At 40.7% G+C, this 17,632-nt stretch overlaps 1 protein-coding gene across 3 annotated transcripts in view; it reads left to right on the top strand.

The window, feature by feature from the left end:
- QPCT (glutaminyl-peptide cyclotransferase) overlaps nucleotides 1-11,675 on the top strand; it is a 31,116-nt gene extending 19,441 nt beyond the window's left edge. For all 3 annotated transcript variants that reach the window (XM_043543397.1, XM_043543396.1, XM_007057949.4), the window contains 5 exons: nucleotides 1,193-1,474; nucleotides 5,378-5,554; nucleotides 6,120-6,219; nucleotides 6,940-7,056; nucleotides 10,052-11,675. In XM_043543397.1, coding sequence (XP_043399332.1) covers nucleotides 1,193-1,474; nucleotides 5,378-5,554; nucleotides 6,120-6,219; nucleotides 6,940-7,056; nucleotides 10,052-10,197 — 822 coding nt within the window. In that variant the 3' untranslated portion in view covers nucleotides 10,198-11,675. The remainder of the gene's footprint in view (nucleotides 1-1,192; nucleotides 1,475-5,377; nucleotides 5,555-6,119; nucleotides 6,220-6,939; nucleotides 7,057-10,051) is intronic.
- The last annotated feature ends 5,957 nt before the right edge of the window (nucleotides 11,676-17,632 follow it).

The following is a 17,632-nucleotide window of genomic DNA, read 5'->3' as shown; positions in this document are numbered from 1 at the left end:
GGGTAACAACAATGTATGAAAATAAAGATCCTTATGACAACATAAAACACTCTCCCTTGTCAGCACGGAGAGGAGAGTTTTGTTAAAACATAATAGAGCTGCAGGGGTGTCAAACCCATTCTGTGGAAAGGTACAAATTCCACTTTAAATTCAGTCCAGGGGCCGAGCTGTACAGCTAGAACTACATACTCCTATCAATCCACTGCAGAACACCCACTGATGCCAAAGGCAGGTTTGCAAACAGGACAAGGGTAAATTACTTGTTGCTGCATGAACTTTCAGAATGCTACCCAGAACAAAATGGAAACCATTCAAGGGGACACTTTTGCTCCCACTGAAATCAATGGCAAAAATCCCATTGATCTTAATAGGAGCTGGCTCGGGCTCTTCACTATCTGCTAGTTCCCCATTTAGAGGCTTTTTTCCACTATTTATCTAAATAGAGAGAAATATGTCCTTGAGAGAATACTTAAGAGACCAATAAAAATAAGTTGCTTAACACAGATGGTCTTCTCTAATAAAGATGATGCAGAACCCTCTGTACTGGATCTATTTGGGGGGGATATTTTAGAGGCAATCTTTCAAGGCAGGACGTTGCCTAATAGGAGTGGTCTATTATACAGATTCCATTGTTTTCATTTTTGCCCTCACATTGAATTATATTTTAGTTGTTCTCCAGTGTTCCACTCTTTGCTCAGTTTATAGAGAAGAGACTATTTAGTTGTTTCCTGTTGAACTCTTAAGCCTCGTTCAAGTCACTTGCTATTTGTAAGGCACATTTCTTGTAGAAAGCAAACAGTGTTATTGGTACTGCAGTAGCGCCTAGAGGCTGCCATCAGTGATCATTATGCTAAGCACTTTACAAACATATACTAAAAGATAATCCCTGCCCCAAAGAGTTTACAATCTTAGCATATAACAAGACACAACAGGAGAGAGGCCAAGCAAATGGGGTGATAGTGGAGGAAGAGAATGTAGCAGTGAAACAATGATGGTGATTACCACAAGCAGAACTCAGTCCCATTAGCTGCCTAGCCATAGAAAATGCTTATTATAATTACAGTGGCCCTTACAGAAAAATTAAAGAGCTAATACTGTAAACTAGCTACGGATATAGTTTGTTTGCAAACATCTGTTAGATGCTTACCAATATTAATGTGATTTTTTTTTTTTTTTTTTTTTACAATTCTAGCATATCAAGCGCCGTATTCAAAGTTTGCAGGCTGGCTGGGTAGTCGAAGAAGATACATTTCAGGGATACACGCCCTATGGATACCGAACGTTCTCAAATATCATCAGCACCCTCAATCCCTCTGCCAAGCGCCATCTGGTACTTGCTTGCCACCATGACTCAAAATACTTCGGTCCACAGTGGGATGGCAGAGTGTTTGTGGGAGCCACTGACTCAGCTGTGCCCTGCGCTATGTTACTGGAGCTAGCACGTGCCCTGGACAGCCAGCTTCAGTCAATTAAGGTACTTGTTTCTTTTTCTCTTTTGCATGCTTCCGTGATGGCTGAGCCTTATGTGGCTTCTGTATTGTTGTTCTCAGTGATCATGGATCTGATCCTCCTTCTACTGATGTTAATGGCACAACTCCCATTGACTTTAAAGGGGAGCAGAACTGGGACCCAGGTCTATTACTGCACAAGAGTTTAACTTCACATCATAAAAAAAATGAGGAAGCATTGATAGATGCACAATGGTATCAGAGAGGTTTGAGCAGTTCCATAGCATGCTATGGAAATAATACATTTTTACTTAGTTGAAGACTGGAGACTTTTAAAAAGAATTCTAACCATGGGTATACAGAACCATGCTTTTAAAAAAGTAACCTAATAGTGTCAGCTTTCAGGATGTAGGATACACGAATAATCTCGGTTTCTAAGTCTGATACCATTAAATGAATGATTAAACAACACAAAGAAACACAGTAACACTTCATAATTACATGTGAAGGGTGAATAATTCAATAGAGCAAAGCTATCATCATAAATGCATGGATTTTAAGGCCCAAAGAGATCATTATGAACATCTAGTCCTCCCTCTTGTGTAATACAGGCCATAGAATGCCATGTAATAATTCCTGCACCAAGCCCAGTCACTCAAGAAGACATTGAGAAGGGTATGGTGTATTTCTCTCTGTAACTGCTAGGCCTTTGCTTTGTGCATACCGCACTTTTAAATCTCTAGGAAGTCTACTGTTTTCTGAGATAGGTAGCCATTTGGAGGGTGAGAGAGAGTTACAGCAGCCTGTTACAGAGGAAATACATACACCATGTTCTAATGGCAACTTCACTTATGGTTTTTTTTCTTGTTTTTTTTTTAATCTAAGTCAATTATTCAGAATTAAGTATGGGGTGGTCTTGGATTATGGGAAGACATAATACAGGGAGTATAATATATATTAAGTTGTCTGGTCCATGTTAAGAGCGGATGTATGTTGGTACTAGGGCCATCTGCAGTGCACAAGAAGTTTCAGTGGCCCTAAAAAATCCAGGAGCTATACTACATATTTTTGAGTGCCTTATCTACTACTTCACACAGGCAGATATAAAACACTCCTGTAATAGATATGCTTGGGTTTCATATGTAAAGTTGATCAGCTGATCCAATCTCAAAGAACAGATGATAGAGTTTGATTTTGTTGTGTTCTGATGTGAAGTATTTAAGTAATCTAAACATTGTTTTTATGGCTGCAGTTGTTCCAAAAGGTTGATACTGTACCTTTTAGTGTTAGTAGCGTACTTGGGGATTTGAACATTATGAAGTGTTCCAATATTTTTTATCACAAAACTAAGTATGTTATATTATATAAAAATAAGTATGTTATTTCCCCATGGCATATATTAATGAACTGTCATTTAAAAAATCTTGATTTTTGCATGAACTAGCACAGTTGTTTATATAAACAAATCCTGGCACCAATTTAGAGGTCTGAATCTTTAGCAAGTACTAAGTCAGTATTTAATTTCAATTTTCCATCTCATGAAGAGGGAGTATTTTAAAGGTGGGTGAAATAATTACTTTGTACAAATGATGGCCTGTGAAATCTGTTAGCAAAGTATTTTGGGATTCATCTGATGAATACATTATCTATGACCTTTTGACTCTACTTGTGGTAGCATAATAGCCTATTATGTTCTCGGCCAAATCTATTAATATACAGTGACTTTGAGTTGTGATTTCTATCTCAATGTTCTTCCAATTTATTTATATTTACATAAAGCTTAAAATACTCTAGTTCATAGATATCTTTTTACATTATTAAAGCTTAAAATACTCTCGTTCATAGATATCTTTTTACATTATTCAGACACACAATATTTTAAGCAGAAAAAAATCATAGCCATGGATACTACTTTTCTTAAATTAGAGTTACTTTAATTCACATTCTCCTGGTATACATATGGCGGTGATTGAGCTCTGGGTCGACTAAGAGGTCTGTCTTGCAGTGGAAAGAACAAAGGGGAGTAACTGAAATCTCTACAAAATAGCAGGTGTTTCACAGCTGAGCAGATATCAATATTGCCCTGTCTACACAAGGGAAATTTTCTAAGTTTCCCACTATTGTTTACCCTGGTTCAGCTCCAGTGGTACCAAGGTTGGGAGCCTTAGTGCATAAAGGGCACTGCCACCTTGGTTAACTCTGTTTGGAGTAGGATTAGTGGATACAGTGGTAAAACCACCAATGGCAACTCTCTAGACTAGGGGTCCCAAAGTTACTAATATGGGTGGAACAGACCTGATATTAGCGATGGTGGAAAATTTTAGGATGTGGCCCCAGGTAGACAGCACCTGTGCTGGGAACATGTGGTGGAAGAGAAGACATTCCACATGGATAGCTCCTTTGCAGCCCTAAATACAAATGTCATCCTCTCTGCAGATGGCAGTGCCTTGATTTTTGTTGGTGGCTGAAGAGGAAGGGTCTTTGAGACACTTTTCGGAGTACCTGAGGTGTCCGGGTAATCCTCAAACCTTCACCTGGTCTAGACAGTAACTACTGGGCTGGTTCCATGGACGTCCATGGTTCTCAGTGTTGACTGAGTTAGCCCGGAGACTCGCCTTGCCTTACGTAGCAAGTTTCACTTCATCGGTTTTGAAACTCAATATCCTACATAACTAAAATTATTTCCTGTGCAAACATCACAAAATAACCATGACAATCAGCTAGTTCAAGTTTCAGCAGAGCCCACACACAGCCCTCTTCAGTGAAATATTGAGAATTTGGTTAGACACAGGTCAATATACCTGCTTGGGTATGTTGGTGCCACAGTGTTCCCTTTCCATAATGTGGCAACCAGGGTCCAGACACTCCAAAGGGAGAACAGGGGGTCAAAATCCCAAAGAGTAAGCAACTGAATCAATTGGTTGTGTACAGTGTTATTGTGTATAAAAATATGCCAAATAAGGTATTTTATGAAAGCTTGTAACATTCTGAACTTGATGGTCTTTATGTATACAGACCGTGACTCTGAGTCACTGTATTTGTGTATGTGTAGAGCTGTGCTCATGATTTGTGCTGCAACATTTAGCTCCACCTCACAGCAGAGCGGTGAAGCAATCAGGCAGGAGGGACTGCATTCCCACCCAACCCTACGAGATTAGCTCCAAGCACCTAGCATTATACAATCCCAGAAAAGACAAACACTGAGCCATTAGGATTACTGGGACAGCATTAAGACATCCTGTTTGAAATTTCCCCACCCTAAATAATTAAGACACCATGCCAGGATAGCGACATAGCTTTAAGGCACCCAAAGTTACAAGACAGGCAGTGACAGAACCCTTTACTGGTCTGGGTGAGCCCCAAAATGACACACGTCCTGTGCTTTGATTTTAGGGTCAGATTAAGGCTGCACGTCACCCTGCAGAAAAAGAAATGTCACTATTTTAATGACTAATAGTGCCTTGTTCCTCACTGTTTTCATGAGAACCACTACACACAAACATGACAAAAACTACAGCTCATTTATGAGTCTGCTTGCTGAGGCAGAACTCATATCAAGGATTACCACAAATGCTAATTTCAGATGACATTAAATGTTTCAACCACCTTGTTCTGTAGACCTCTCTCAAGTTATTGAATTCATCCTCATACAAGTCAGAGATGTGAAACTTCTAACCACCGACAAGAGTCCTCATAAAGGAATTGTATCAACACAGGCTGCTTTTAAGGCATGACCGCCTTTATCGTGATACCACAATATAGGTATGGGAGGTTAAAGATGTGGGAAAGTTTGAGTAAGAGTGGTAGTCCTTTTATGTGAGTTGTTAAAAAGGAACTACTCATAAGAAAGAGCTGCAGGATCAGACCCTATATCAATGTGTATTTCCACAGAAATTGAATATGACATTGCTTTTGACATTCCTCAACAGACCAGCTCAGCCTCCAGGCCAGATCTTTCACTTCAGTTGATTTTCTTTGATGGCGAAGAAGCCTTTGTGCGGTGGTCTCCTACCGATTCCCTCTATGGATCACGCCATTTAGCTCAGAAAATGGCATCTACTCCCCATCCACCTGGTGCAACAAACACAAACCAAATACAGAGCATTGTAAGTGAAAACTCCTTTTAATTTCCAGATGAATTCCTAGTTAAGTACCATACAACTAATATAAAGAACAACAGTGAAATCAGCCAAATTCCACCAAGGGAGAACTCCACCAGATAATAGGAGTGAGCATATGGGGGTTTTTTGTGTTTGTTTTTTTTGAGAGGCCTTACTTGCTTTCTGCTTCTCCTTCCTTTGCCACTTCAGTGGAAAAAGCACGGACAACTGGAGGCAACTTCTTATTTTTTCTGCAGGAAAAAGTGTGAGTTGCAACTCCTCACACCAAGTCTGAATCTGGCCCATTGCATTTTGCAAATCACGCTGCTTTTTTCCCTCCCTAGTTAAAGGTGCTGTTGTATATTAAACCTCACTCCTGCCTCTCATTAGCTCTCTTCTCACATAGTGAGTTGATTACTGGTTCTTTGCTCAGAATTATTTAATTAGTGAAGACAGAAGTAGCGAAGTCCTACTCTGTCACTTGTACTCATATTTTCAGTATGGCACATTATTTCTTTAAAAGACTTTTTTAATGAAGCTAAAAGTTTTCATTTTTGTTTTACTCCTATAGGATCTATTTGTGCTACTGGATTTAATTGGTGCTTCAAACCCAACCTTTCCCAATTATTTTTCAAACACTGCCCGATGGTTTAACAGACTTCAAGCAATCGGTAAGGAGGATTATCCATCAAAGTAAGGGCTCAATCCTGAAAGCCCTCTTCAGCAGGGTCATTCCTCCCCTGGAATTCAATAGGAGTTCTTCATGCAAAAGAGTTGTAGGTTCAGTCTCTAAAATTGTGGTCGCCACTTCCAACCAAAGCAAGTTATTAAAATTTTTAAGGTGCTTGTTTTTGGTAAAATTGTCCTTGCTAAACTCTGTTTGTTTTACTAACACTTATGGCGGTTTTCCAAGATTTCACAATTTATTACCTGGTTCACATAATTCCACAGTTTTATGAACTGGGAATTAATTTTTTCTCATTCATGAAACTAAAGAAATAAAAATAAAAATCTAACGTTTAGCAGGATCTTGAAAACTGCTATGAAAACTCTAGTATATTTGTGACCGCTAATGAAATGGCTCAAAGGGTAGCCTAGGAGCATGGGAGCCAGGACACATGGGTTCTAAGACTGTCACTGTGGGACCTTGGGCAGGTCACTTACACCCTTTGTGCTTGTTATCCCCATTTTACATATGGGGAAACAGCCATCTCGGGATCCTCCACTGACTGCTGCCAGGGGAACACAAATAATTGTTTCCAATTTTTTTTCCTCTTTGATGTGAAAAATATCCTATACTACATGAGAAAAGTTGTTCAATTGACTATATTATTTGAAGGATATTTTACTGTCAAGTATAATTTAAACTTTGTTTCAATTGTGAATTGTAGAACGAAAGTTACATGGCTTGGGTTTGCTGAAGAATCACCCTTCTGAAAGGCAGTATTTCCGGGGTAATGCCGCTCAAGCGTTGATTGAGGATGACCATATTCCATTTTTAAGAAGAGGTACTGGAATCCATTTTAAATATTTCCTAACTAGCCTATGAGTTTACTGCAATTTTAGGGGCAGATGCTTATTTTAAGCAAGTGAGCATTGTGTACAGGCCAGCATTTGCTAACTTAGCTCCTTAAATCTGAGGCTCCTAAATACATTTTCAGAGGGGCTAAGCACCACTGACCCCAAAGAAATTTCATAGCAAAAGAACACAAATCTTCCTTTTCCAAAAGCACAGCTTCTCACTATCTGAGCTCAAAGGAATCTCAGTACACACACTAGTCAGTTGGTTACAGCACAATTGAGACTAGTGAAATAATCTATTCTTCTTCACCTTGGCATTCACAAGTATAAAAGGGGAACTTGGCTTAGAGATTTGATTGAGCTGATATTGAGAGCCTTAGACAAGCCCAGGAACTTTTTCAATGGATTCTCCAGTATTTGTCCTCCCTACTTTAATTATGAGGCTTGTCCTGATCCCCAGCCTGCTTCTGTTGCCAATCTCCCATTCTTGTGTGTTCACTCTAACCAGCTGCAGGGCTTTGGCAAATGCAAAACTGGTGTTCAGTCCAGCCCAAGCTTCCCTGAAGGTCAGATCATGCACAACTGAGTAGGGTGGTGAGCACAGTATGGTGCAGCTCATAGTTGAGGAAAGCAGGGCAGGTGCCACTGAGACATAGCCTGTTAAACACCTTTTCATGTGTGAGCTATGGCAAGGATACCAAAAAGAGGCCTTAGTGAAAAGGTGGAGAAGAGCCACTACAGTCATCAGACACTACAGGTGACAAACTCCTCTAACATCATGGTTAGGAAGCAGAGAGAGGTGCATCTTAACTGTTTGCTTTTGGGAAGCTGTGTGAACAAGGGGCTGGTAGGGAACAGGATGGAGAAAAAAAAATTGTTAGGTGGAGAAGGAATTTAATTGTCCCTCCCCCAAAACAGTTCCGTACCACAGCCATCCCCACTCCTCCAGTGGCTTGGTGCCTGAGGCTTTCACCTAACCAGCATTACAGAGCCATCATGCTGGGAATGCTGGTAGCTTAGGTCTGGTCTACACTTGGGGGGGTGTTATACCAATAAATTAAAAACCAGCAGGATCTTATTAAAGGGAAAAGGGCAAAATACCACATTTATTGTGAATACAGAAAGAATCATAGTAAGCAGTTAGTTATAGCTATAACATTCCATTCAATCTCATATTTATTCACACCTTCATTCATACAAACACACACACACACACACAGGTTCCGCAAGGTTGTTATCATAGTTACCAGCCTTAGAGTTGCTCATGCCAAGCCACTGGCCAGGTGGCCTGGACATGAGGAGGAAGCAGGGCCTTGTCAGATGCTCATCTGATGCTCCTGGAAGTTGGTTTGCAGAATCAGACCCCAAAGTTCTCACTTTTTAGAGTCTATTTTTATAGGAATTTCTTCCTATGCCAGTCTATGGCAATTGCTTCATCATGCTGTTGCTGAATCAATCAGCAGATAGCACATTCCTGACGGCTCCCTGCTGCTAGATGTTATCTTTGTTCTATCTCATTCTTGAGGCTGTTGGGTGGATTCCAGTCTGCCCTCTGGGGGTCCTCTGGTTATTTCCACTTGACGCCTTCTTCAGCCGATGGACACTGGATTCTTAGGCTGGCACCTCCCTGATCATTCAGTTATTATGCACACCAAGCATCCATCCACATCCATCCTCTATCTCTATTTTATTCACAATTGTTAATACAACAAAAGGGCGGGGAGTCTCTGGGTGCTGCTTCTGTTGTTAGAGTATTGCTTTGAGTCTCTCTCTATGTGAATTGCTTTGAGAACAGACTCTGTCTTAGAATGTACTAACACAATTAGCAGCTTGCAAGTTTCACACAGAGGGAGAGAAACAGTACCAAAAACCAAGAGACTTCTTAATTAGTAATACCCTGGAATTTAAACTATGGGGAATCATACTCATTTGTGATTTTAATACAGAACTTCTTTAATATAATCCAACAGGGGGAATTGATCTAAGTTACACAACTTCAACGTAGCTGAAGTTGACGTACTTAGATCTACTCACTGCGGTGAGTTGAAAGCTGCCGCTCCCCCGTCAACACTGCTGTGCCTCTTGCTCCAGTGGAGTACTGGAGTCGATGGGAGAGTGCTCAACGGTCAATTTATCATGTCTAGAGTAGACACGATAAATCGACCCCTGCTGGATCAATCGCTGCCCTTTGATCCTGTAATGTGGATAAGCCCTTAGTGTAGCAAAGGGTGCTCCATTTTACAAGGCAATAATGGGGTAAGTCAGTCATCCTAACCAATCCCCATCAGGGAACTGGAAAACTGCTATGTAGAACAGAGCAACACTAACATTACGGTACAATAGGCCCATTCAGGGTTGCCCTGGGGGAAAGCTACAGTGCTACAATGCGTCCTTCTCCGTAGCTCTCAGGTAAGCACAGTAGGAGCATGACTGCAAGGCTGAGAGCTGCTGTGACAGTCCAACCACAACTATTGTCACAAGTATTTTTAAAAAGAGCACTGGGAAGGAAAGACTATTTTAGGAATCAGAGGGGTAGCCATGTTAGTCTGTATCCACAAAAACAATGACTGTTACATGACTGTTACAGACTAACAGAAGATTCCCTTCTCCTCATGTGTCAGTATATTTATGTCTGCATTTGTAACTTTTACTCCATACATCCGAAGAAGTGGGGTTTTTTTACCCATGAAAGCTTATGCCCAAATAAATCTGTTAGTCTTTAAGGTGTCACCAGACGCCTTGTTAATTTTAGGAATTGTACAGTGTAAGTGGTGAGCTTCTGTAGTCACAAGCTGGGTAAGAGGAACAGTGGAAGGAAGCTGTGGAGATACCAGTTTGTTATGGAGTCACCGTATTGAGTAATAGTCTGACTGTAGCCCTGGATTCCAAATGGTTTAGCGGCTCCACTTGTACAGTAATGCATGCTAATTTACTCACCCAAAAGGCTTGTGTACTATCTCCAAATTCTGTCCTCTCTTTCAGGAGTTCAAGTTCTTCACTTGATCCCATCTCCTTTCCCTAAGGTTTGGCACACCATGGACGACAATGAACAAAACCTCAACAAACCCACCGTTGACAACCTCAACAAAATTCTACAAGTGTTTGTGCTAGAATATCTCAATCTGTGATAGCACAGTGGCTCTGAAGCACTGCTCTGTTTTAAATACTGCTACCAGCCCCAAGCATCAGGTTCTTAATCATCTCTCACCAGGAGCTAACTGTGATGGAGAGCATTAAAGGCAAAGCATGGTGTGGTGACAACTCTGATTAGTCAGAGGTCAGCTCTCTTCGGCTGCATAGTCCAGTTAAGTCAGATAAAAATGCCTTTAAACAAGAGTTGTCAGCCTGGAAAGAACCTGGTCCTCCCCATCTGACCTGAGGAGAGAGAAGGGAAACCTGAATTTTTACATGTCACTATCACTGTTTTTAGTCCAGACATTAAAACTAAACAGAATCCAGATCCTGAATTCAAATACTTCCTAGGTTAGGGTTTAGCTGCAGTTTTTATAGAGTAACTTTTAAAGTCGAAAGATGGAAATTCAGAACTCATTACCAAGCATAAGTGTTCAGATTATGCCTGTTTTGAGAATGGTGTGGAGCTACCCCACCGCAGAAAGAGCTTCCAGAATTCCTGTCATGCCGAGTGAAGCACGCTTAAAACAACAGAGCTTGTGCTTAATCCCTGAGAAGCAGAGAAAGGACCATAAATATTGTCTTCTCCTGTCCTATCCTTTGTGAGCTGGTAGGTTTGTGCTCAAGGTGGGGGCACGAACTACAACTATGCCCTGCCCTTGCACAGGCATGTAAGATAAGAGTGGATACTGGGAGGGAGGGAAGAGCAGAGTTCCTGCACATACTACATAGAGTCAACCACAGTTTGTCCCAAAATAAATAAGCCCTTGCAGAACCCACCAGGGAGGGAGGTATTGCAGCACAAAGCAAAATCAGAACTGATCACATTTTAATTGTGTGCATTTTTTAAACTACAGGATTTTAAAAATATTTTTAAATACAATGCAAGATGTAGACTAGTGGCGCTTATGAAATAAGCATTACAGTAGGTGTAAGGGTCCAAAGAATGAGAGTCTAAACACCACACAGTGAGGAACAAAAACATCCCAAGAGTGATAACAATTGTCAGGGCACTGGCCTGTATTTTAGATTTTATACAAATAAGCTTTTCTAAAGCTAAGACCAATATTTCCATAACTTCAAATTCCAATAGAAACTTTAAAGGCACTGAACATTTCTTTGCAGTGTTTGCAACCCAAAGTTGCAGCATTGTGCTATTATGAGAATCTGAAAATGACATTTTGATCTTTTATTTTCATTGTCCAAATTGAGAGAAATGCAAAAGGTCAAAACAGCACAAGATGGATTTTAAATAATTTTCAATTTTAATCATTTAAGTCACTGTTTGTAACAGTGGCAAGAATTGTTGTTTTTTTTTAAATTAGATTTTTAAACTTTATATCCTCCTATTAAGATGCAATAACCTGGATGCATTTTCTAAAACAGAGCACAATCAACTTCAAAGTTAGATAAACATATATTTAAGTAAATGTACAATAAAAGTTGTCATATTAATAAAAATTATTTTGAGTCTTTGCTAGTGTGTGTGTTTTACAGGTTTGGAGAGAACAATTTTAAGTTATAATCATTTGAGGTTTTAACATAACTGATGTTACACTAAGACACCTATACAATGCCACTAGGCAGAGAAAAAGTATTAACAAAAAGGAAAGATACAGAAACTGCCATGAGTTTAAAGGCTTCTAAGTTATTAATTTTTAAAAAGTGGTTTTTCTGTGGTTTCATGCTCTGTAAGGCCTCTGAAAACAAAATGTATTGGCATTTGTAACATGTATGACATATATGTGGAGTTAGATGCTGTTACTAAGAAACTGCCTGAAATTATAAATTCCTACAAGTCTATTCATTGTTTTACACAAACTCACCCATAAAAATGTACTCCTGTCTGAAGTGTGACCTACAAAATCAGTATGGAGCATTTTAGGGTCCCCACTGCTCCTGAGGAAAGTGCTACACTTTTATCCCTTTGTCGCTAGCAGACATCACCAGCTTTATGAAGTGTCTGAGGTTTCCTCTGGAAGATAAATTTGTATTCAGTTTGCTAAGGGTGACTGTATATCCCGTTTTGGACAGGACAGTCCCTTTTTTAAGCGCTGGCTCAGCTGTCCTGACTTTTTCGGCAAAACTGGGCATTTGTCCCATTCGCTCTTGCCAACTGATCATAAACTTGCAAGAGCAAACGGAACAAATGCCCAGTTTTACCAAAAAACGTGCGGCGCGACTCATAGCAGGGCATAGAGGAACATGCGGTGGGGAAATGACTCGGGCAAGTGGCTTGGGCCAGGCCAACCCCACATGAGAGGGGTTGGGCAAGCAGCTCAGGCCAGCCCTGCATGGGCTGAGGGGTGAGCAGTGCAGGCTGAGGGGGATTTGCGGCTCGGGGCAGCCCCACGTGGGTCTGGAGGGTAAACGGCTTGAGCCAGCCCCATGAAGGTGGAGAGGAGCAGCTCAGCCCAGCAGCGCATTGAGGTGGGGGGGAAGTGGCTCGGACAAGCGCCTGGTATCAGTGCCGTGCAGCAGGGAGGTACACAGGGCTCGGGCCAGCCTGGGAGTAGGGAAGGGAGTCCTCAGGCTAGCCGCAGGCAGTGTCCCTTTTTCCCTTTTGAAAGACATGGTCACCTTAACTTTGCTACCAGCTCCCTATTTAGGGCCTGAACTGAAAGGCACTGAGCAGACACAGATCTCATTGACTTCAATGGGTTGCGATAGCTCAGCTCTGGGAGTGAGACAATTCTTGGCCATGACAAGAAGGTCTAGTGGTTCAGGAAACACCCCTTCCCTGGGCTCATAAGAGAACCAGGAACCCTCCCTAAAGAGTTTCCAGTCCCTGGGACTCATCAAAAGAGGCTTACCTGGAATGGCACAAGTCTCAGATCCAGGATGGAGGAAGGCCTCAGCAAAGGAAATGGCCCACAGTGCAACTGGAAGAGAGCAGGTGCTGGAAGGCATGAGTGACCCAGAACAATAAGAGCCTAGACGGCAGCTAAAAACCACAGACTTAGCCAGAGGAAACCCTAAATTGACTGACAAATCAAATTGAGGTGGGGTCTCATTGGTCCAATCAGACAGACACCCAGAGAAAAAAACAACACTTGGTAGAAGAAAGTCAGGGTCATCACTTACCATTGCCTCAGAAGACAAATGGCAGGAACTTGGTGGTGGAGCCAATTCAGAGCACATTGGAAACAGTTAGCCTTTGTATAAAAGATCTGTCATCGGGACAACATCTCCCCTTCCCTATCTGCATGGCAAATACTGTGCCCACGTGGGACACAGCAAGGATGAAGAACTCCAGGCCATCTGCTGATCCACAACTTGTAAAATTGCTGCTTGGACCTCCTTCTTGGATAGAGCTACCACCAGTCAGTCTCCTAAATATGACAGTTCTTGAATCTTTGGTTCCTGTAGGGATGCAGTGGCTGCTACCAGAGCCTTTGTTATAACCAGCACCACACACACTTTTTCAAAGACGGAAAAGCACTAAGTATCGTTACACAAAGGATCTCTCTCTGATGACGATGTATTACTTTACTTGTATTGCAGTCAGTGATGCATAGGAGCCCCAGTTATGGACCAGAACCCCATCCTTGTAGGAACTCTATCCACAAACAAAAAAAGACTGTCCCCAAGAATTTACAATCTCTCAGATCCAGTCAGGCCATACAATTTGCTTACTTCCATTGCAGCACTCACTGCCCTGTTAGATTGCATTTGAAGCTGATTTACTGGTTAACCCAGAATCCTCTGCTAGGTGGAATTATAGAATATCAGGGTTGAAAGGGACTTCAGGAGATCATCTAGTCCAAACCCCCTGCTCAAAGCAGGACCAAACCCCAATTTTTGCCCCAGATCCCTAAATGGCCCCCTCAAGGATTGAACTCACAACCCTGGGTTTAGCAGGCCAATGCTCAAACCACTAAGCTATCCCTCCCTGCCAGCCTCCTCTGTACAACAAAATACAGTCCACACAAACCCTGGATGATATCCTGCTAGGGCAGCAGCCTCATGGCCATGAGCGTAAATACAATTAAAATCAGCATTTCCCATTTAATGTACACAGATACTTGCTTTTTTGTGTGATTAGATACCAAACACACTGATTGTGACCAGCTAACAGTGAAATTTAAAATACAATTAGCAAAGGCAAAAGGATGACAAAAATCTTGTATCAGAAGTGTCATATATAAAGTCATTTACAAAATATATACATTCAATTCTGTTAATAATCTACATGACTGTGAAAACTAAAAGACCATCTATTATGCGATTCAAACATCAATCGACATATAAGGTAATGACAGAATTCTTTACACAAGTTATGTTTTTCTCTATTTTTAAGAATCATAATTGCCTTTGTTTCCTCACATCAAGAGATTTTAAAGATAGGAGTCAAATTATTTTTTCTAATTTTACTCTATCCTGATTCTACACATATTATGAACATATGTACAACAGTCAGTCAGCTGAAGAGCTGTATTTCTATTACAGCCTGTTACCTGCAGGTCTGTGGTATGTGTAGTAAAGCAGCAATTCAAAAATACTTGTTAAATGTAGTAATATTGCACAGTTCAGTAAAAATACTGAATCTCTCATAGGAAGCTGTGGATTCAATTCTCTTTTGGGGCTTTAAATCTAATGCATCTTCAATTTAAAGTGTGGCTTCTACTAAAAGCAAGCAAACAGATGCAATGAATACAATAGATATATTTCACAAAAATGAAAAAAAAATCAGTGTAACAAGTAGAGACAATTCTTAAACGTAGCTAAAGTATTATACTGTAAAGAACAGTTTTTATGTTGCTAAAACTGCTATATTGAGGGTGACAGAACATAGGCTTAAGTAGTACAAAGGGCCTGTTTAATATCCTCTGTACTGGGGTGAATTTTACCCTAAATGTATGCAACTTCTATTAAAAACTGCATAATGAAGGTGAGGTTACTAAACAAAGGCGATTATTGAACCAAGGGTTCTTCTAGATGAAAATATACACTACTTCAAAGTTCACTAGCACTAGGTTATGCTTGGTTTCCAGATACCATTATACTTTCTAACACTTTACTGAGCTGAGTGTCTGTCATTCATTCATCGGCTAGGAAGAGTAGGTTAGGTCTACACTACACACTTACTTTGGTACAACTACATCACTCAGGAGCGTGAAAAATCCACACCCAAGTGACAGTTATGCCAACCTTAACCCCCATGGAGACAGTGCTATGTTGACAGGAGAGCTTCTCCCACCGACACAGCAACCTCCTCTTGCGGAGGTGGAGTTATTAAGCTGACTGAAGAGCTCTCTCCCGTCCGCTTAGAGCATCTTCACCAGAAGCGCTACAGTCACGCAGCTATGCCGATGCAAGTTTGTAGTATAGGCCTGTCCTAAAAGTTAGATCCCATCTGTAACTCATGTGAAAATGTACTCTATAGCTGTGGTTCTCAGCAGATGGGCCCCAGGCAGTCCCCACCGAAGTACTGTTCTACAGAACACTTTTTTTTTCTCCCCTGGGAAGCCCTCATCCATGTGTCTGAGTGGACTAATGTGAGTAATGGGGAGATAAAGTGAAAATGATTTCTTTGTGTGTGGAATGGCAAAACTAGTGAAGATTTAAGCTCTGGGGAAGTGTTTGTTTCTTAACTTAACCAGCTCTGGAAGAGAAAGGCCTTTATCCTTCTGGTCAAACACATTATCTTCAGATAACATCTGATTAGATTTCAACTTGTGGGTCACCTAGATACTGACTATCGTGATTGGTGTTCTATAAATATATAAGATGGGTGGACTAATTTGGTGAGCACGCAAGCTAGCAAAGGGAGAGCCTCCGTGCCGAGGATAGTGGGAGGGACAAGTCTGTGTATGGTGAGCTGGGTGGCAAGGATGACATGAATGGGCAACCTGTTTGTGTAGAGCTGAGAGATGAAGAAGACAATGTAGAGACCACTTGTGTCTGGGGAGCTGAATGGTGTGGAAGACAATAGGAGCAAGGGAAATAATAAAAAGCAATATTGCCAGAAGGCCCTTCTACAGGATCATCATAGCAAAGGGGAAATGGGAAGGTGAAAAAGGAGGAGCCCCTTTGGGATGCACTTTTGGACCCTGGAGGAACATGGCTATATGCATATTTATTAGGGATGTTAAGCAATTAAAAAATAAACTGTGCAATTAAAAAAATCAATCGTGATTAATTGCACTGTTAAATAATAAAAAACATTTAAATATTTTTGGATGTTTTCTACATTTTCAAATACATTGATTTCAATTACAACACAGAATAAAAAGTGTACAGTGCTCACTGTGTATTTTTTTTTTTATTACAAATATTTGCACTGTAAGAAATAGTATTTTTCAATTCACCTAATACAAGGTCTGTCGTGCAATCTATTTTGAAAGTTAAACTTACAAATGTAGAATTATGTACAAAAACTACATTCAAAACAATGTAAAACTTTAGAGCCAACAAGTTCACTCAGTCCTATTTCTTGTTCAGCCAATTGCTCAGACAAACAAGTTTCTTTACATTTGCAGGAGATAATGCTGCCCGCTTCTTGTTTACAGTCATCTGAAAATGAGAACAGGCCTTTGCATGGCACTCTTGCAGCCAGTGTCGCAAGATATTTACGTGCCAGATGCGCTAAAGATTCATATTCCCTTGATGTGTCAACCACCATTCCAGAGGACGTGTCCATGCTCATGATGGGTTCTGCTCGATAATAATCCAAAGCAGTGCAGACTGATGCATTTTCATTTTCATCATCTGAATCAGATACCACCAGCAGAAGGTTGATTTTCTTTTTTGGTTGTTTGGGTTCTGTAGTTTCTGCATTGGAGCATTGCTCTTTTAAGACTTCTGAAAGCATGCTTCACTCTTCCTCTCTCTCAGATTTTGGAAGGCGTTTCAGATTCTTAAACCTTGGGTCAAGTGTGGTTATTAGAAATCTCATATTGGTACCTTCTTTGCATTTTGTCAAATCTGCAGCGTTCTTAAAATGTAACAACATATGCTGAGTCATCATCTGAGACTGCTATAACATGAAACATATGGCAGAATGCGGGTAAAACAGAACAAGAGATGTACAATTCTCCCCCAAGGAATTCAGTCACAAATTTAATTAACGCCTTTTTTTTTTTTTTTTTTTTTTTTTTTTTAAAAACAAGCGTCATCAGCATGGAAGCACGTTCTCTGGAATGGTGGCCAAAGCATGAAAGGGTATACGAATGTTTAGCATATCTGGCACATAAAATACCATGCAATGCCGGCTACAAAAGTGCCATGCGAAAGTCTATTCTCACTTTCTGGTGAAATTGTAAATAAGAAGCAGGCAGCATTATCTCCCGTAAAGGTAAGCAAACTTGTTTGGCTTAGCAATTGACTGAACAAAGGGTAGGACTGAGTGGGCTTCCAGGCTCTAAAGTTTTACATTGTTTTGTTTGTGAGTGCAGTTATGTAACAACAAAAAATCTACATTTGTAAATT

This window comes from Chelonia mydas, chromosome 3 (genome assembly GCF_015237465.2).
Source record: "Chelonia mydas isolate rCheMyd1 chromosome 3, rCheMyd1.pri.v2, whole genome shotgun sequence".
Classification (NCBI taxonomy): domain Eukaryota; kingdom Metazoa; phylum Chordata; order Testudines; family Cheloniidae; genus Chelonia; species Chelonia mydas.
Note: the sequence above shows the minus strand (reverse complement) of the source record. Positions and strands in the feature narration are given on the sequence as shown.